Below are 21,794 nucleotides of genomic sequence, written 5' to 3'. Positions count from 1 at the left end.
GACCCACATAATGGGGTATTTTATAACCCAATTTTTGTTATTCCAGCAAAGAGGAGTTCAAGAAGCCAGTGATTTTGTCATAATACTGGAAGTCAGATATTTCTCTTCTGATGGAAAGGATCAAGAAAGAAATGGGATTTTATGATTTCATAAGTTTTTAAATTTTTTTTTAAAAAAAAGGACTTCAAAAATTGGTGATTTTATACCCTGATCTAATGAATGGTTTCTATTTCTATTCTATTCTATTCTGTTCTGTTCTATTCTATTCTATTCTATCCTAGTCTGTCCTCTCCTACTCTATTCTATTCTATTCCCTCCCTTCCTCCTTTCTTGCTTTCTCTTTTATCTGTTGAATTATTTTTTCTACCTTTTAGATTTTATTGTAATATTAGGAAGCCAACTTGAAAACATCATGCATCTTGAGTGACTGGAAGTGTCTGTTACGTTGAACTTGTGAGGCTGGCACACACTAGCTTAGCTGCTGCTTTTTGCTGTTTGGGAAGAAAAATCACCAGTATTTCTTCTTTCTGTCTTTGATAGTGACTACCAGAATTGCTGAGTGCATCAGCAGACAACTTAATCTAGAGTCATTCTCCTTAATTCAAGGAGTGAACATGTTATCACTGTTGTGCCTTAGACAGGGCCACCTCTCACAATTGCTTGGAACCATGATTGCTCTTAGAAACGTTTTCCCTAGAGGAGTAAAAGACCTTCTCAAAGAGGATATGATACCAGAAAAAAAAGAACTTCCACTTTAAAGTTGTAGCCAAAATGCCTTTTTAGGTAAACCTCAATTGACTGATTTGGAATATGATTTTTGAAAAATAATCATGTCTTTCTTTCTTTAACTTTTAAGTCTCTATAATTTACTCCTTTTCTCCTTTTATAGTTGGATCGACTGGTTGTGGATGCAGCAAAGGAGAAAAGAGAAATGGAGCAAAAACATTCCACCATTCAACAAAAGGTACTTGAGGGGAGAAGTTAAAGGAGATTAATTCCCATTTTACACAATTTCTTGATTATTGGTTTCAGCAGGATATCATTTGTGTTGGAAAAAATCCTTTGAGTTGCTTTAATAATTAAATTGTATAGATAAATTCCTCCTTTTTTTGTAAAAAATAAAATATTTTTCTGATGTTCAGGTTTGTATTTTATTATTCTTTTATATCAAAATATTTGAAAGCCATTCTCTTGAACCATTTTATAAAAACATCAGTCTCTTAGGGCCTTAACTGCTTTAAAAGTGGCCCTTAGAGTTTTAAACACTACTTATAGTTTCAGTTAGGATATTGCCAACCACCTGTAAAAATGTGTGTATGTGGGGGGCGGTGGATGGGGGGTGGGTGGAGGTGGTCAGGGGTTGGAGAACACTGTAGCATCAATGTGTGTGTTTGGTACTAGGAATTTCCAGCTGCAGTCACTCTAAGGCAGCACTTAACCCTCTCAAGTGATGCTGAAATTTCACTTGCATTTCTTATTAATTTGCCTAAGCCTAGCTAAACTAATGTTTGAAAAATATATATTTAAAAATGAAGATTTAAATGTGAAACTAGTTTTTGTTTCTGTGTGCTAAAAGCTTTGAATATGATATACCTGGAACTCAGCCTAATTACATTTTATCTTATATAGTCATTTACATTTTTTTGTGTGTAGTAATCTGAAAATAAAAGGAGACAACTGGAGGTTGAATGTATATAAAAAGTATGAAAAAAGATCTGTTCTGTACTTACCTGGCAGGAGAGATACCATGATCACAAAGGTGGTTTTCCCAGGGTGAGACCTATCCATCCCACTCCTACAATTTCCCCAAAAGTGGGAAACTTGACTGCATACATTTTGGTAGTGGGGGACTGCGATCACACTTTCCCCTAAAAAGACAAAAAAAAAAAAAAAAGATACCTTCTAGCATTGCTTTAAGAAATCTATTCTCTTGGTATTATCTCTTGGTATTTGACTGCTCAACCCCTGAGCAGTCGAATCAACTCTTGTTATGGTTTATTTAGAATTTAAAATACCAGTAAACTAGATCTGATATAGAAGATGTCAGAGGAAAAAAATGAAAGTGAAATCAGTAATAAAAGTAAGGAAAATTTTATTGGTGATGGGTTGTTAATACTCAAAGAGAAACATTATTTAAAAAGTGGAAGATTTTCTACCAGACCATGTTTAATCCATTACTTCTAGTTATAGTCAGGTAAGACTACCTCCATGTTTTGTTTTGTTTAAAGTTAGAATCACTTCTGGTTGGATAACTTGTTTTAATGATGTTACTGTGGAAAGAGTTTTAAGAATTGGGACCAATCATTTTTAATTAAAATGAGAGGTCATGAAATTCAGAAACGTGACTATTTGTTTAAACTGAATTATTTAATGAATATTATACATTTTTTTAATAGATCTTTATTGGAATATAATTGCTTCACAGTACTGTGTTAGTTTCTGTTGCACTATGCATCTTTTAATATCTTTCCCTATTGTAGAAACAGCTCAATGTTGTACCGAATGTCCAAGAGTAGTAGATTATTAAATCTGATAAATTTATTTGATTTTAAATAATTGTCAGTTATTGTTTTCCTTAAAGGGAATAATGCTGTTTTTGTTCATTATGAATACTTACCATTTTTTTTTTTTTGCCCTTAAATGCTGACACAAGGCTGCATTACAGGTAAAAAAAAAAAAAAAAAAAAGGAAAAGGAAAAGAAAAAGATCCAGTCAAACTAAAAATTAAGGAAAAGTATGTCTAATGTAATTATTTAGATTTTTTCAAGAATTGAAATTGATCAGTTGAAGAAACGATGCTATGCATATTCATGTACATGCCTTTTGGATATATGCACACATTTCTGATGGACTTATACCTAGTAGTAAAACTGGGTCAGAGGGTGTGTATATATGTTCAGTGTTAGTAGATAATGCTAAATTATTTTTCAAAATGTTATACCACTCCTGGTAAGCAGCACTGTGTGAGAGTTCCCATTGCTGCTTGCCACCTTGTTGTATTGTGAAAGTTTAAAATTTTTTGCCTATTTTGGTGGTAGATATTGACATCTTGTTGTGGTTTTAATTTATGCTTTAGTCACTAATGACCTTCTCCTAAGTCTGTTGGTCATTTGGATATTCTCCTTGTTAAATGTCTGTTAGTCTTTCTCCCGTTTTTCCATCAGGTTGCCTAGCTAACTGTTGATCATATCTTCAAATATTCTAGATATTAGCCCCCCTTTGAGGTATATACGTTCAAATTTTCACATAGTTTTTAAAATGTCTTTTCTGTGTGGTACTTTTCGTGTCCTTCCCAACCGAGGATCACAATGGTGTATCTCCTAAGTGTTTATAGATTTGCCTAATCTTCTAAGTGTTTATAGATTTGCCTTTTATCAATATATCTAGATCTTTAATCAATCTGTAATTGGTTTTTTGTATATAGTATGAGGTAGAGATCCAGTTTCCTTTTATTTTCACATTGGTAGCTAAATGAGCTAGATTCAGTTATTAAAAAGTTTGTTTCTCCCTACTACTCAGTGTTGTATACTCTGTTATACATCACATTTCCATACATGTGAGGTCTGTTTCGGACTCTATTCTGTTTTGGTCTTTTTATCTTAATTATGCCAGTACTATGCTATCTTAATTATTTTAGCTTTATAGCATATCTTGATATCTGACAAAGCAAAGCCTCCTACCTTATCTTCTTCAAAAGTGAATTGCCAAAGTTCTGCATTTCCATATAAATTTCAGGAGTGGCTTTTTAGGTTACATAAAAATAGCTTTTGGGATTTTGATTGGGATTGCATTGGATCTGTGAATCAGTTTGGGGAAGAATTGATATCTTTATTTTAAATGTCTTCTAGTCCATGAGCTTGAAATATTTCTCCATTTATTTAAGTTTTCTTTAATGTCAGTCATAAAGTTTGATAATTTTCTTGTACATCTTTTGTTAAATTGTATTGCAAATGTTATTGTAAATATTATCTTGTAAAAATTTCTTTTCTCACTGTTTACTTTTGTTATATATTAGAATAAAATTTGATTTTTATGTATTGATTTTGTAACCAGTAGTCTTTTTAAGCTCTCTTTAATACTGATTTATCTCTGGATTCTTTTGGATGTTATGTGTACAAAGTCTCATCATCTGCAAATAATTGTTTACTTTTTGTTTATCTTGCTGGCTAGGACTTTTAAAATAAGCTTAAATCAAAGAGATAATAGTGGTCCTTCTTGTCTTTCTTGCAATTTCGAAAGAGAAAGCTTCTCTTAGAGACCGCTCATTGGCCAGCCTTGGCCTTGCCTTCTATTCCTTGGGCCCCACACCAGAGCTTCAAATTCTCCTGATGAGACAAACGCCCTTAAGGGGAGACTTGGCTTCCTTGCTCTGCTTACCCCTGTGGCCTCCAATTTTCACTTATTGTTTTGCCTTTGAGTATTCCTTCCTAATTTGTCAGCTCATCAGTGTATTTAAATTCTAATATTGTATATTTTATTCAACATTATTGGTTGCTTTCATTATAAAATCATATCTATCACATTTTAAGTACTATAAAATATTAATTGATGTTAATAGCAATTATACTGAAGACTTAATTTATCTCAAGAAAAATAGTTAAAATTAGACAAAAATACTTATAATGCATTGCACTTTGAAAGAAGTCTTTTTTATGTTTTAAGTGGCTTCAGGATTATTAAAAAAAGATGCCGATGTTACAAATGAAATTTTTAGAATGTTGCCAAACTCAATTATATCTGTTGCTGACTTAATTCTGTCTACATAATTAAATAAATTATAGCTTCAAGTAAATTTTAAATGAAGGAATTAAAATTTCCCTGATTTTTTCCCCCAAAGTAAAAGCAGGAAAAAATGTAGCAATTTATTTACAGGTTATTTCATTTGATTATTTTGGATTATTATGTCTTTATGATTAAATTTTGAGAGATGTCAGCAGTGTTTGTTTTTAATTCTGAAGTTAGTCTGTTTCCTCTTTCCATAGTCATAGACTCTTAGATTTGGAAAGCCCTTAGGTGATTCTCACTCCGTTTCCCCTCCAGTGCAGGACCCCCGCATCCCAGCGTTCTGGCAGGTGGTCATTCAGCCTCTACCAAAATCTTTCTCAAGACAGAAAGTCTACTACTCTCTAATAGGATAGCATTCTAATTTTGATTATTGGCCCGGAAATAATTTTGAAAGTTTCAAGACTAATTTTTAGAGTTTTCAATTTGGGGATCACAGCAATCTTGCAGTTTTGTTGAAATTACTTTGGAAATTCACCAGGAAATATTTTAAATATGGGAATTCTGATTTCAAAACTTCATGAATCCTTGGAGGAAAATTGAAAGTTTGAATTGCATTCAAGTGAAAACTAGATGATTAGAATGATAGAAAATGACGATGCGTGGTTCTATAGTCCTCATAAAAAAGTGAGCTCTGAATGCTCACTTCACACTGTGGTGCTTCTCCTTTGCAAAAATAAATTTTATTTTAATCCTTTTTCGGAACCCCCAAACAGTGGAGTTATTGTTTCTACCAGATTTTAAAAACTACCATAATAGTAATATATTTAGAAAATAGTGGTAGATTTAAATAATCCCAATTAAATATACCCATATTCCTTTAAAAAAAATTGTTAGCAGACACATCACCATAAAATATTGGGATTAAATGAAAACATTTAAAACATAACACCTATAGAATATCGAGTTGTTCCCTTTGTCTATTTGCATACATATTGTGCTTTTAATCACAGTGTATATACAATTTATTTACCCAAGCTGTATAACTTATAAAATTTATATTGTTTTTTCTCTTTTAATGTATATTCTGTATACTCATCTATGTTATTGCATAATAGTCTACTGGATTGAAATACATCAATGTGTTGAAGCATTCTTCTGTTTTTGAACATTTAGGTCTACCCTGCTTTCTTATGAATATTGTTGATATAACTATCTTAATACAAAGCTTTTTACTGTTTGAGCTGTTTCTCTAGGATAGATTTGTTGTCTAGGGAAATCAGTAAAAATCATATGAACTTTTTAATGTGTTATTTTGTCTAGGATTTCTCCAGTGATGATTCTAAGCTAGAATATAATGTAGATGCTGCAAATGGCATTGTTATGGAAGGTTATCTGTTCAAACGAGCCAGCAATGCCTTCAAAACTTGGAACAGGTAATATATTTCAAATCTAGTCTTGCTCTTTCCATATTCTCAGTTTTCTGACTTTCCCTGTGGTTTGGCAACTCTTTCCTTCATAATTCTCTAAATTCACAGTCCCTAGTAACTTTCCTGAGCCCAGTCCATTGAAGATAAGATGCCCTTCTAGGAAAGGGGCCTTAAGCAATTGAAAAGTAACAGTAGTAATTCTAAATTTCAAAATTTAAGCGAAGTTTAAACCAGGAAGCAAGGATACTTTTTATACTGCTTGGTCTGTAGTGACTGATCATTACAGTGAATAAATTTTTAAATGTGAGCTTCCTCCCATATTTGTTACCAAATAGATCTGATTGCAAATTATATTTTGAATATAATGGATGAATATGACAAGTGAGCTTTTTTTTTTCCCTTTGGGTTTCTCCCCTATATGCTGTTTATGTACATTTTTACTTAATTTTGGCTTGTGAATCTTTAAGTGAGGTGATCCTGATCTTTGGATCTTTGCAATAACTTTAACCAGGAGTTTTAGGATATGGAATTGTTTTTATGTGTGAAGTGTGTATGGCAGCTGGTGCTCCTTTTTTCTAAACTTGATGCCTACCGAAAACTTAAAATTTTTTTTTCTAAACTGATTTTTGTATATATTGATCCAGTAAATGTCTTTTGAATGAATGTGTAAAATATTTTATTATATTTTCTCATGTATTAATAAAGTGGAATAATTTCAGACATTAAAGCAAAAACAAAAAAAGATTGGATTGTCTCAGGATCATTCTTCTGAATAGCAGTGATTAGTCTTATATTCAAGGATGCCTCTCGCAAAAAGAAAAAAGAGTAGTTAGAACAGTTTTGTAATAATTGAAAATAGTATTGGGTTCTGGTTAATTGATATACTATTATATTATTGGTTGAATGTGTATATTTTATTTGCTGCTTGAACAGATATGAATTCACTTAATGATAGATTGTTTTCTTTTTAAAAAAATGGACATTAGCAAAATAAATAGAATTTTCTTGGTAAGTTTAATTTAGTATACATTTGTTAATTTAACTGGAAACGATTATGCTTGGATATTCAATACATTGAAATGGATTCCTTGTGCACTAATTTTGAGTCCTTGGTGATGAGGTTATAGAAAAAACATTTATTGATATTTTCAAACGTCAGTGATACATTGAGTATTTCCATAGCATTCGATATTGTCAGATATTTGAATGGTACATGGTGTGTTGTATTTGAAATAATTTTTCTTTACTTGAGAGTGAATATAAACTGGAAAGAATAATGATTATATTTGATATTAAGTCTCTTTGAGTTATGTAGAACTTTAAAAATAATACATGAATATAGATGGATCAACTAGATGGTCTGGTTAAGAAATAATGTTTTAACTATTATAAAGTAAAAATGAAAAATTAAAATTCTGTATTAAGCCAATAATCTTTTAAGCCTTTCCTGGCAAATTTCCATAGCCAGAGTAGGAAATTAAAATCGTGTGGTTGTCAAATTTTTATAATAAAGATTTTTCAACTAGTATGGTTTCATGAGGTAATGTTAGAATTGAATTTTAACCTTCAGATTTCAAAACAACCTTCTTAAAGTTTAACACAGTGAAAATACAGTAAATCCATAGAAACTGTACCATTATGTTAAGAAGAAATGAAATGAACTTCCATGGACTACTCCAATCAGAAATGCTCTCAGACTTCAAAATGAAGCACAGTAAGTGTTAGTGGAAAATCACATTCCCATTTAGGACAACGGAAGAACATTAACTGACTTAAGCATGGACCTTTTGGTTTTTTATTATATGTTTCATGAATTTTATTAATTGGCATAGACATTAAAACATAACTAAAATCAAGTAGGGAATAACTATTAAATTCTTAATTGTAGATATGTTACCTATCATTTGCCAAGTAAGGAAGACAGTAACTTTGGAAATGAGGCCATTTTTTAAAGGAGATGCCATTTCTGTGTGATAGGATGACAGTTATTGATTAGAATCATAGATTGTAGTTAACACCCTAATTTTTAGTAAAGAAATGGAAGTGCAGGGAGATGGTTACTCATTCAGGGTCACACAGCTGGTTTGTGACAAAATTGAGGCTCAAAACCTGGCTTTTTAAAAAACTTGCTGTGGGGCTTCCCTGGTGGTACAGTGGTTGAGAATCTGCCTGCCAATGCAGGGGACACGGGTTCGAGCCCTGGTCTGGGAAGATACCACATGCCGCGGAGCAACTGGGCCCGTGAGCCACAACTACTGAGCCTGCGTGTCTGGAGCCTGTGCTCCGCAACAAGAGAGGCCACGATAGTGAGAGGCCCGCGCACCGCGATGAAGAGTGGCCCCCGCTTGCCGCAACTAGAGAAAACCCTAGTATAGAAACAAAGACCCAACATAGCAATCAATCAATCAATCAATCAATCAATCTTTAAAAAAAAGAAAAGAAAAGAAACCACCCTAAAACTCATTGTTTTAAAACAAAAACAAAAACAAAAACTTGCTATGGCAGATAGTCAAGAGACGGCCAACGTCAGAAGACAGTGGATCAATCCAGAATTAAGACTCCGTGCTTCCAGTGCAGGGGCGGGCAGGTTCGATCCCTGGTCGGGGAACTAAGATACCACATGCCACTAGGCCAAAAAAAATAAAACATAAAGGAAATGTCAAAAAAAGAAATAAATAAAAAACTTGCTATGGAAATTCCAAACAATCTGTATTTAAGACAAAATACAACTTAAATAACAACAACAAAAAAATAGCTTAAAAATATTTTTAAAAACCTTTCTAATCTGTTTGCATTATTAGGAATAAATTATGGATAGAAAATTAATTTCATTTTCATATGCCTTTAAAGAATATTTTGATGGCAATAGTAGTTAAAGGGAGACTTCTAAGGAATATAGCATATAAACATTATACAAATCTCTTTTCAAAAACAAAAACAAAAGTCAAAACCTTACAACAAAAGTCTTAAGTGTTTTCTAGGTTATAGGTCAGTAACTATAAAAGGGAGAAGAAAGAAAGAGTTATCTATTAAATGTTATTTAGAATTCTCTTCTGCTTTTCAATTTTAAAAATTTGGAATGTATCTAAATTTTTTTATATGAGGTTAGCAAAAATCTAATCTTAGGAAGTACGTGCAAATAATTTCCCTTTACTTGTATATGACTTCCAGATTCTGCCCTACTTCTCTAGTTAGTTCTCTATCTAGCTTGATTTAATATATTCTACGAGCCTCTGAATAAAAGACTGTGTATTTGTGATATTTGTGCCTTAACTTTAAAAATCCAGGAGTTCAACTGTTCAAATGTACAGATTATTTTTCTGCCCACTGTTTTTTTTTTTTTTTAATTGTTTGTGGATTAGTTTTAGGAAACATACTTTCTTGTAGTTACCATAAGGTGCCAATCATACGATGACAAATTTGCCATTGTCTATAGTTTTATGGAGTAGAAGCATACAGTATTTTCAAAATGAACTTTTTAAAAAGATCTTCCTGAGGGAAATGTGAATTTGACTAGGAATTCTCAGGTAGTTTTAAAACCTGACCCTGTGTTTCATAAAATCTAAGTATATCTTGAAAGCATCATTCTATAATCTAAAATTTAACCAAAGAGATGGTATTTTGTGTGATATGATTGAAATAGCGTAAGGAGTGAAACGTTTTATGTCTTATGTGAATTGTTGAGCTTGTTTCTGGTTGGTTTCAGATTTCTGGTTTGTGGTGTCTCTTAAGATTTTTATATGTCTATAATATACATTTTTTGATGATGTGATATCTACAAAATAGTCTTTCCATACCAGGCCATCTTCTCAGTGTGACAGCTTTACTTCAAGCTCAAGTCAGTGCTAGATGGATTACTAATACCTGTATATCTCTTTTGCTTTTAATGATAAATTTAGAAAAGATGAAGGAACAAGGAAAATAATTAAATATTAACATTATTTAGTAGTGAGGTGTTAAAACGAATAAAGAAGTTGAATAATTACATGCTGTGCTCAGTCTTTGTTGAACTAGAAAATATAGCTAAAAGCATAAAATGTATTATATAGTATCTTAATCTAGTACAGATACAGACAAGAAGTGTATAGATAGATTAAAGATAAACTCTACTTATGTGTGGCCTTAGAGTCTCCACTATCATTTGACGAAAAGAGGATGAGCAGATGGGAGGAACTTTTCCTTATGGAAAGTTCTCATTTGTTTCAGGTTTATATATATATATAACTGTAGTGATTATTTCATTTAAATTTTTAAGATGAGGAAAGGTACTATTTATATTTTATAGCCATGCCCATAGAGGCAGAAAATAATAGCAGAGTGTGCTAAGTCCTACCAGAACCTTCTATACCATAATACTTTGAAGAAAATTTTGAATATTTCTGAAATATTAGCATTTCAGATCCCTAAGAGTTGGAATTAACTGTATAAATGCATGTATGTATAATATGTGAGCAAAATGCAATAGATACTTTTGACTCTTTTGTTAGTTTATGAGCTTAAGCTGGTTCCTTTAATTCTTGCTTTATTTTCATATCATGCTAGTCTTTTGCTTATTTTGCACATTTGCGTTTTCATTCTTTTACCACCTTTCCCTTATGTTTTAATCCTGCCCCATTTTTTCACATGACAGGAAAAAGCCCGATCATATCAGGTACCAAATGGCTTCCTTCCCCTCACCCCTACCTTACTCCAGTTTCCTCTTTGGCACGAGAAAGCTCATAATTAACCTGCATTTCAGTTGGATTACTTGCAATGGATATAAAGTCTCATGTTTTAAATTGGGAAGAAAATGTAAACATCTTATTTGAGGAATGGAATTATACCTTTTCATTGCTTATCTCCTCAATTTGTTTTAATCTGGAAAAGAACATTTGATATGTATATAATTGTCCAAAGAAGATATAGATTGAGTAATACGAATACCTTTATATATATATGTGTGTCTGTATTTTTTAAGGGAAATAAGCTAGTAAATGCTTTTTAAATTTTTTAAACAGTAATTAGGAATTAGCCCCTTTGGTAATCACCTTATTAATTATGTTTAAAGGAAACATTGTCAGTTCCTAGCTTTTGTTTGTTTTACCATTTTGGTCTTTTTCCTTGTGAAAAATTAAATTGAATTTTAGATAAAGGAACATATACATGTTCAAGCTTTTAATTTTGTTAAGTGTTCACCTTTTTGGCACCTATGTGCCAAATATGGGCATGAATCCATCATCTGTATAGTTTTAGTGATAAAGCTTCTACAGATTTAGAAGTCTGACTTTTACCCATGTTCTTGATTTTGAGTTCCAGAACTAGTGCTCAAAAATTGTAAAAGGTACTTGATTTATTTTTTAATGTATTCCCTCCCCCCCAAAATTTTGTCATCCTACAGCTGTCATTGGTATTTAAAAATTAATAATATTTGTTTATGAATGTAATATTTTGGTCTAAAATCTTTATTATGTTGAGTTACCTCAGTTTGAGATAGATATAAAGTGGTGTCTTAGTTTTCTTAAAACCAAGAAATTTTCCTTTTTAAAAACTGTTTTATATTTTGGCTTTGTGGTCAGTTTGTGAATCTTGCAGAATATAGTGTAGTTGTCAGCACAATGCTTTCCAACATTTGTCTTTTTTATTATTTAATTATCTTTTAAAGAATCTTCAAATTGCAGGTAGCATGAACTTGGAATATTAAGTATTTTTCCACATTGCATAGACTATGAACTGTCTCATTTTTCCGTTTATTAAAATTGTTAATAATAACTAGGATTATCCTACAGGAGCAATTTAAAATTATATTTTATTTTACTTACCTGATTAAGGTCTTCATCAATGTAAATGAGTAAAGTTAGCTCTTTTTTCTTTTTTTAATGGCAGAGGAGGGGAGATAGTATCATAAGACATACTGATCTTAGTAATTAAAATATTTTTCTACCTAGGATATATTGTGGGGGTTTTTTCCTCAGGAGATGTCAAATTAAGATGAATTTATAGTGTCTTGAATTTATAGTGTGTACAAAAACTGATGATGTGAGAAAGTTACCCAGAAGCAGATAGATGGTAGGGGAACTGAGTTTCAGAAATACAAATGATCTATAAAGTTAATAATCAGAGGAAATTGTCTCTAACAAAAAAAAAAAAAGTAAGTTTTTATCTAGTATTTTGTTATTTATGTTTAGAGGCTATTATTCTAAGATTCAGCAGGTCAAAAGAAATTTATTTTTTGAAGACCTCAGAAGCATGAAAAGTTTACATGGATGTTTTTCCATTGTGCAATAAAATTCTTTGTAGTTTTTCATCAAATTATATAACACGATTACTATATATAAAATATAAGAATTTTTATTAATATGGTTTACCCTACTTCAAATGATTTTTTAAAAAACACTTTAATCAGTATCAGAGATTGTTTCCATTGCATGTCATCCCATGTGGCAGGGCTGCACCATTTTGTTTGTTGGAGGTATTTCCTTTAACATTTCTAACCAACCATGTGTTCCAAAGCAAAGAGACCCAGAAGTTCTTCCTTTTCTAGCTCACCTCTTGATGATTTGCATTTAGAGGCAACCCACTTGGTTTTATCTAGATGCTTATTTAACAGTCTCTATTTTAATGGTAAAGGTGATACCTTTTTAAATAGCAAGAAAACCTAACAATCTGTCTAGCTTAAAAATAGAAAAGCATCTAATCATTTTCTCAGCTTTGGAGAATTAACTTAATTTTTTAAAATAGAAATTCTAAATATGTCTAAATACAATTTTTAGTGCTTTGTATTAGTATCAATGAAAAGGTAGAATCTCTATCTGCTAATAGATTAATAACTAATGTTTATGATAGAAATCATCTCACATGAAACTAATTTTAAAATAATGACTCAAATAAATTGTTTTACCTTTCATGCTTGATGAGAATTTTTGCTTCCTTTTATGAATGGCTTTTGGCTGTGATTTTTTTTTTTGTAAGTCTTTTTAGGTCCTTTTACTGTTTTAATAAATTAGAATTAGTAAATATGCCATACGTAACTTAGTTTTTTCTTCGAAAGAAGATTGCAAGTAAAGTGTTTGCCAATTAATGTATAGTAATGAGCAGAACAATAGTTGGGTGACTCATTTTTAGTCATAACTTTGATTATTCTGCTTAGAAGTATTTTACATGAAAGTAAGCCCAAGTGAATTGGCAACTATCTCCTGTGATGTCAGTTCTAAAAGGATGATACAATTTTCTGTTTTGCTTAACAAATCAAACGCTTGCTGAATTAGCTTCAGAAAGGATGAAAACAAAGCACCATTTATTTCAGTCTTTTATTGTATACAAATGAAGTCTTATTTATAATATAATTTTATTTCTACTTTATAACAAAAGCGAATTATTTGGGGGGAAAGATTTAGTTATTTTTGAGGAAGCTCAAAAAGCTAAATTTTTATTTTAAAATAATTATTATTTGGTAATGACATAAAGGATGACAACTTTTGTTAGGATATAAATTTCTGACATAAAAATGAATCAAAATATAGTAATTTTATTTTCCTAATCTGTGGTTTTAAAATTGCCTGAAATTGTTTTTTTACTTTCAGTAGTTATCTCATTAACATCAGTTTATCTAAAGCAAAACAAAACAATGCACTTCTAAAAACATAATTACCATAAACTGATTTTCTAGTGCTTTCCCCAATATTTCTTTTCTAACAACAACTGAAATAAATTATGTTTGTGAAAACGTAATCTATTTTGTATTTATTTAGACGCTGGTTTTCAATACAGAATAATCAGTTGGTTTACCAGAAAAAGTTTAAGGTAGGTGTTTTGTTAATTAAGTGAAAACCCATTGAGTCCCCAGTTTAAGTTTTTTAACTGTTCCTTTTGGTAAATCATTGAAGTCCATAAATATGCATGTGTGCAAGATTACTGTTTATTAGTTTTATGTTTGGGTATGTATAAGAGGACTCAGAAGTGGAAAGTGTCAACATTGTGTCCTGAATTCTTAGTTCCTAGCTTTGAGATGGATTTTTCTGTGTCCCAGGATTATTACTTTTATTCCTTCACATGTTTCTTTGTCCAGCTGTGAGACAGGAATTCCCTAGTACTGTTTTGATGCTGAAGGAAGGGGTGCCTTTTAAGAAATATCACCTTAGGGCCAAAAGTGGTAATGGAGAAAGGTTATTAATTACATTAAAGTGTAAGCTTGAATTTACTTAAATAGAAACCTTTAAATTTGTTAACGTTGTTTTTACATATTTGTTTTCCTGAACCTGATTTTAAGAGTGAGGTATTTTTATTTAATGGAAAGGCATAATGAGATTATATGTGACTTGAGAATGTTAAAGATAATTAGAGAAAAAGAACTATTAGTTAATTGATGACTTGATTTTTACCTAGTTAGCCTTTATGAATGATGTATTCAACTGTAAATTTCAAATATCCACTTTACTCTTGAGATGACACAATGTGAAATTTTACTTGCTATTCTATGGTAGCAGGTTTATTCCATACAAGTTCTTTATTCTAACTAATTAGTCCATGGTTATTTCTACTCTGATAAACTTGGTTTTGAGTTTATTTTTTTATTAAGTACTAAAAAATGATTAAAAATTTCTCATTTTCTTAGGTAATTTAAGAAGCACGTATAGGCTTCTTATTTTTCTTTCAGTTATTTAAACTTGACTCATGAAAGGCTTCTTTTTTTGGAGGAAAGTAGCTTTTATTATATGTGAGTAAGGATCAGGAGAGAAATCGATATGAAAGAAAATAGAAGAAAATGAACAGAAAGCTAACATTTATTGAGCACTTGCTAATTAACTACCAAGTGTTGGACTGAGTTTATATAAACTATTTCATTTAATTCTTATACAGCAGTTTTATGAGGCAGATAAAATTATTAACAGGGCAGAATTACCTTTATTAGTTATATCTATGTTGATAACTCCTATTATTAATCTAAAATAAGATAAAATATAAACCTTTAAAATTAGACCATTTATTTCAAGTACTGTTTTTAAGTATGTTTTTATTGGTAGTTGGTATTTAAAACCTAGGTTGATAAATATGGGAGTTTTGTTTCCTTATTGTAGGATAATCCCACTGTGGTGGTGGAAGATCTAAGGCTCTGCACAGTGAAACATTGTGAGGACATAGAACGACGATTCTGCTTTGAGGTGGTCTCTCCAACAAAGTGAGTGGTTCTAAAGAATTTGAGAGTTGCTTTTATGTTTCTATAGCTTGTCTTAAAGAATTTTCCAGAATACAGAGAGATTTGTGTTGCAGTTGCGATTATATGAGCTGAAGAGGAAAAAAGTGCTCTAAAAATAAATTTTAATAGTTAATGATTACACGTATTAAGTCACATATTTATACAACTTCTACCCAGTATCGTATTCTTTAAATTCTATAAAGATGATTGATGTGGCCGTGTGAAAACATATTAACTGTCATGGTAATGAACTGAAGTCATATATCAGATAAATTTCTTTGATAACTATCATTTCATATATCTACCCAATGGAAAAAATTAATGTAATTTTATGTGGCAAATTTAAAGTTTTTTGTTTTTGGGTTTTTTTTTAATATACAGGAATGGGTGATTTGTTTTCAGTAGGTAATTTATTTCATTGGTTCCTTGATTTCTTTATGAACATACCCTGTCGTAAAGATAGGTGAAATAAAACCTTTCAACAGAAATTAGTTTTTGTTAGAAAATTATTAAATAGCAAAGTGGACAAAAAAGTAAACCTTCTTATTCTTTGGTTTAATTTAGTGTCTGAGAAAACAATGTTATTTCCTTTTAGAAGTTGTATGCTTCAGGCAGATTCTGAAAAGCTGCGCCAGGCATGGATTAAGGCTGTTCAGACCAGTATTGCTACTGCTTATAGAGAGAAGGGTGATGAATCGGAGGTTAGTAAACAATATTGCAATACCAAGTGATATATTGACAAAGTTTCTAATTTTAGTTGCAACATTGCATGATTATTATAACTTTCTTTTTTATGGAGGATGATTTTTTTTTGTAATTGAAATGGGTTTTATTTTTAAATTGTAGATTCAATTTCTCTTGTTTATTTCTCTTTATCATTTTATATATATGTTTAATATACATTTAATATATATATTTATGTTTAATCCAGTATTTCAATGTGTCCCAGGTATTCTGATGCAAGTATTTTTCCCCAAATATCTTATTATTCTAATAAAACAGTGAATGTGAAAGGTATTTAAAATTAAAACTGGGTGAAAAGCAAAAAAGGAAAGCTCATATTTTTAGTGGAAATCTCCCTGGAGAAGATAAGCTGAATATAGAGTCTTGGGTTGTAGTCTGGCTTTAGCTACCCAGTGAGTTTACAAACTTTTGAGCAAGGCCATGAGTGAGTCTTAAGAAATGGAACTCACCACTTCCTCCTACTAGCTTCCTGAAAATGGGACATTTGTGAATCTGTACATGTCTGAAAATGTCTGTATTCTATCCTCACATTTGTTTGATAGTTTGGTTGAGTGTGGAATTTTTAGGTTGGAAATGATTATTCTTAAAAATTTTAATGGCAGTTTTTCTTGTTTCTAGAGTTGTTGTTGGAGTCTTTCTTTTTACCAGTCTTTAGTATTCCTCCTCTCCAATTTCTTTGTTTTCTTTTTCTGAAATTTCTGGGCTGGTCTTATGATTTCCTTATTTTTTGTGTTTTTTGTTCTGCATTCTGGGAGATTTTATCAGTTAGTCTTCCAAACCTTCTATTGAATATTTCAGTTCTGCTAGCACATATTTAATTTCCAAGAGTTCCTTTTTGTTTGCTGAATGTTTGTACATATAAACCTGTTCTTTTTGCATACATGCAGTGTTAGAGTTGTGGTTCTTAATCTTGACTGCACATGATGATAACACAAGAAGCTTTAAAAAATCCCAGTGCTTAGGTCCCACCCCAGAACAATTGAATGGAGTTGAGACCCAGGCATCAATATTTTTAAAAGCTTTCTAAATGACTTCTGTGTATAGGCAATGTTGAGAACCATTTTATTAGGGGCTTTCCTTGGCTTTCTGGTAATCTGCTCATGGTTGCAAGTTAAGGACTAACCTCTTTGGAAGCTCTGAGAACACAGTTAGGACTTCGTTGACTGTGAGCTTCAGCAAAGTGTGGACCATTTTGTTGAGGAACAACCAGAGTTAGGGTCTTTGGAGTCTTTTCAGCTAAGATTCCCCAGAGAAGACTCGCCAATCTCCTGCATAGGGATAAGGGGCTGGCTTGGAGCTAATTGCTGGGGATCGCAGCATTCGGTGTGTATACATTAATCCCCTGCCTTCCACCTTTTAGGTAAACCCCATCCAGTCACTCTCCATTTTACTTTCCCAGAGAATAAACCTCTAGTCATTTGTGTGTCTTTGTAGAGAGCAGTCCACTAATGGCAGTGTTGGGGAGGGCACCTTCGATCTAACTGCTTCTTAAACAATCAGTCTTCCTACTTTTATCCCCACTTTCAAGATAACTGGTATAAATCCTTGAGTCCTTTGAATATTATGTGATATAAATTGATGGACTCGTAGATTTTTCTTATTATTTCCTTAGATTTTACCTTGGTCTACTCAGTTACCATTCATCCAGCCACTCTTCAGCTCCCCAAGTTTTGTTGCTCTTATTTTCTTTCCTGTTCTCCCTATTCTTGTGGATAAATGTCTTAATTTTTTTAATTAAAAAAGCTTAAGTTTTTTAAAGTCGATTAGAGATATCATGTCATTCCACACTTAATAGTAATTTCTTATTATCGCCTGTAACCCAGTCTATATTCATATGTCTTCAGTTGTCCTAAAAATGTCTTTTACAACCTGTTTTACAAAGTAGGATCTCTTCTATGACTGGGCATTGCATCTGGTCTTATGTTCCTTGTCTTTCCATCTAGAACAGTTCCTTTTTTTCATAACAATGACGTTCTGAAAAGGTAGGGCTATTTGTTCCTATAGAATTCCTTCTCATAGATTGCAACATAGATGATGTGTATACTTCATGCTGCAACAGGAGACATACAGTATTGTTATCTAGCCACTGTTAATGCTAAAATCTTCTGTGTGAACATGAAGCAGACACATTGGATTAGGGAGATGACAATATGATCCCTCCATTGTCATGTTACATTTCCTTTCTTGTTCCCAGTCTACTTTGTTATTTTGTGTAACAAAATCTACTTTGTGTTACTTTGACCCTATAAGATCTATGCTCCATCAACCATTCATCTAATAGTTTTATAACTGAATTTGTAATTTCATTAGGAATTGCAAAATGATGATTTTCTAATTCTGTCATTCTCGTCTGCATTCCTGTCTGAAATACAGGTTTTCTTCATCAACGGAGCTTTTTAGTTACTTTAATAAAATGCTTAATTTTTTGCTTTTAATTACCACATTTGGTTGATTTATTAGCTACCTTAAGTGGGGACAGATATATGTTTTTTAGGATATCATTATACACTCATGGATTTTTGGTAAATACAGTGGGTCCCAGTTAATTGCGGGAATTACTCTTTTTTCATATTCAGATTATCACAACTTTGTCCATTAAGGGCTCTGGGTAATTGCCTTTAAAAAAATTCTCTAGTTTTTAGCGGAGTTTTGAGAGGGAACAAATTTAGGTGTGTATCCAGATCATCTTGTTGAAGGAGATAGTGGTGTTGCTGAAATACCTATGTTAGCAAAATCATACACCAGAAATAGTAGGGATTACAGGAAAAATAGGGATAGGGCCAATCTAAAAAACCATGTAAATTTGTAACTTGAATAATTTTTGGAACCTTAAAATCTCAGTAAAAATATTGGCTTGGCCAAAAAGTTTGTTTGGTTTTAAGTAAAGATAAAAGACACATTTTTCATTTTCACGAAGAACTTTATGGAACAACTTATTCACTAACCGAATGAGCTTTTTGGCCAACCCAATATTAGCCTAGTTAAATTCCTAATAAATGAACACTATAGTATAGTGTACAGATAGGACTTAACTTTAAAAATTGGTGAGGATAGCTTAAAGGAAGGGTATAGAAGGGTTGAGGCTTTGGTGACATATGCAAAATACATAAAGATCAGAGAGAATGGTGCAGTAAACACTTTCAAGTCATAGCACATGGCCAAAATGAGCCAAGAAGAATGGGGAGATGGGTGTCATTTTCAGTCCTGTGTTCCTTGAGGTGGCCAGCCCAAGTTCTGCTGTGTTAGTGTACTTTGCTTTCGGCTTCTCTAATTTGGTGCAAAAGCATTAGCTAATAAAGGAAAAATTGGGACTGAACCAACATGATTTCTGCATTATGCTGACATCCTTTCTCTATATGATAATTGCTTATGAGCTAATTCACATTATCAAACATGTTTTAGTAAAGCAGTTTATATTTCTTTTTTTTAAATTTTAAAGTAATCTCAAATTTATAGAGAAGTTCCAAGTATAATACAAACAATTTTTTCCCCTGAACTATTTCAGAGTAAGCTGCTATCATATGCCCCATCACCCATTATTAATTTAGTGAGTAATTCCCACAATTAGGACGTTTCTCCTGTATAAGCCTAGTGCAGTCATCAAAATCAAGAAATGAGCATTGATGCATTACTGCCATTTAATTCTCAAATATCATTAAGTTTTAACAGTTGTCCCAGTAATGTTCTTTACAGCAAAAAGATGCAGTTCAGAAGCACAGGTCTCTTTTAGTTGTCATGACTCTTCAGTTTCCTTCAGTTAGGAATAGTCCCTCAGTCTTACTTTGACCTTCTTGACCTTGATTGTATTGAAGGTTACAGATTTCTGTAGAATGTCCCTCATTGTTGGTTTGTTTACTCACAAGGTTATGCGTCTTTGGTAGGAATGTTGTATAAATGATGCTGTGTTCTTCTCACTGCATCCTTTCAGGTGGCACAAGATTTTGATTTGTCCCGTTATTGGTGATGTTAACTTTGATCACTTGAGTAAGGTGGTGTCTTCTAGACTTCTCTACTGTAATGTTATCTTTGTAATAGTATTTTGTGTGTGGGGGGGGGTACTTTGAGACTATGTAGATATTCTGTTCCTCATCAGGCTTTACATTTTAAAATTTAATTATATCAATATAGGCCTCTATTTTATTCAATGTATTATAATTCATTACTATCATTATTTGTTTTGTTGCTCAAATTGACCCAAGTTTGGCCAATCCAGTGGAGCCCTGGATTCTGTATCCTTTTGACATGTTCCCAACAATCTTTGAGTTGTTCTCTACTTTCTAACATGATGAGATGTTCCGAGTTCATCTTCTTGTAGTTTCTCTGCACCAGCCTTGAAATCAGTAGTTTCTCCAAACTGCCCTAGTTCTTTTTGGTGGAGAATCGTTTGTAGAAACCAAGATAAGGGAATATACATGTGTATATACACATATACACATTTACGTCTGTATTACTTTATGTATCTATTTGTATTGAAACCATTAGGGCGCCTGTTGGTATCTCCAGTCCTAATTTAATATAACAGGGTTTCTTCTAACTCTCTCCCTTTTTTTTTTTTAATTTATTTAATTAATTAATTTATTTATTTATTTTTGGCTGTGTTGGGTCTTCATCTCTGTGCGAGGGCTTTCTCTAGTTGTGGCAAGCGGGGGCCAGTCTTCATCGCGGTGCGTGGGCCTCTCACTATCGCGGCCTCTCTTGTTGCGGAGCACGGGCTCCAGACGCGCAGGCTCAGTAGTTGTGGCTCACGGGCCTAGTTGCTCCGCGGCATGTGGGATCTTCCCAGACCAGGGCTCGAACCCCTGTCCCCTGCATTGGCAGGCAGATTCTCAACCACTGCGCCACCAGGGAAGCCCTCTCCCTTTTTATATAAATAAGCCCTTTCTCTACAGTGAGAATTCTGGCTCCCACTTATTTTTAGCAGGTTTAGTTACATAATCAGTTCCCCTGTATGTGACCAATATCCTTTCTCTGCTGCCATTTCCCACCTGCCAGGCTCTAACATCTCTCACTAGGTGGCACTCCCACTTCGTAGTTCCTCTCTATCCTCAGGCTCTCACTTCCTTTGTTGGGCTGTCTCCCTATGCAAATACCCTCCTTCTGCTGCTTGGGAACAACAACCTGCACAGGGTCACTCTCATTTGAGGGTATGCTCCTCACCCAGCTCAGTCCTCTCTGGCATACTGTATCCCCACACTTTCTTTGCTTAGCCCCACCTAACGGCTATTGAATTGAGTTTTCAAGAAGGGCAAGACAAGGGCCAAATTATATTTCTGTTGACTTTATACTAAAATACTGGCTTGTTAAAGTTGAAATGTTTTTAAACCAGAAGACTTTTTAGGTCATATCTTTAATTTCTTAGGATCCCCAAACTACATGTTTGTATTTGGTTGTTATTGGTATAGACTTTGTTGTTCACTTAAAAAATCAGCTTTTTGCTTATCTACCACCTTTTGCTTTTCTCCTCGTTTTGCTTGAGATTTTAGACATTGTGCATTCTGTTGTTGATTCACTCGTAATTATAATTATGCAATTGACCTCCTCATTAGTAAAAGGCCATACCATTTTCAGTAATTCACTGCAGTAATTGAAACAACTTGCTTGCAGTTCATTGAATACCTTGGAAAAACTTGGTATAAAATAGTATTTATTTTATTCTTGAGTCTTAATAGTCTCACGTGTACTCTCTCTGTCTTTCATCCTGCATGTTAATTTACTGTTCCCCTTTC

The 21,794-nt window shown here is 32.6% G+C and overlaps 1 protein-coding gene across 4 annotated transcripts in view; it reads left to right on the top strand.

The window, feature by feature from the left end:
• ACAP2 (ArfGAP with coiled-coil, ankyrin repeat and PH domains 2) overlaps positions 1–21,794 on the top strand; it is a 157,170-nt gene that overhangs the window by 113,297 nt on the left and 22,079 nt on the right. For 3 of the 4 annotated variants that reach the window (XM_082458593.1, XM_082458592.1, XM_082458590.1), the window contains 6 exons: positions 890–964; positions 6,046–6,158; positions 10,783–10,803; positions 13,880–13,931; positions 15,206–15,306; positions 15,920–16,025. In XM_082458593.1, the coding sequence (XP_082314719.1) occupies positions 890–964; positions 6,046–6,158; positions 10,783–10,803; positions 13,880–13,931; positions 15,206–15,306; positions 15,920–16,025 (468 nt within the window). The remainder of the gene's footprint in view (positions 1–889; positions 965–6,045; positions 6,159–10,782; positions 10,804–13,879; positions 13,932–15,205; positions 15,307–15,919; positions 16,026–21,794) is intronic. The other variant, XM_082458591.1, reaches the window with a different exon arrangement.

The sequence above is a fragment of the Balaenoptera physalus genome, assembly GCF_965194825.1.
Source record: "Balaenoptera physalus genome assembly, chromosome: 4".
NCBI classification, from domain to species: Eukaryota; Metazoa; Chordata; class Mammalia; order Artiodactyla; family Balaenopteridae; genus Balaenoptera; species Balaenoptera physalus.
Note: the sequence above shows the minus strand (reverse complement) of the source record. Positions and strands in the feature narration are given on the sequence as shown.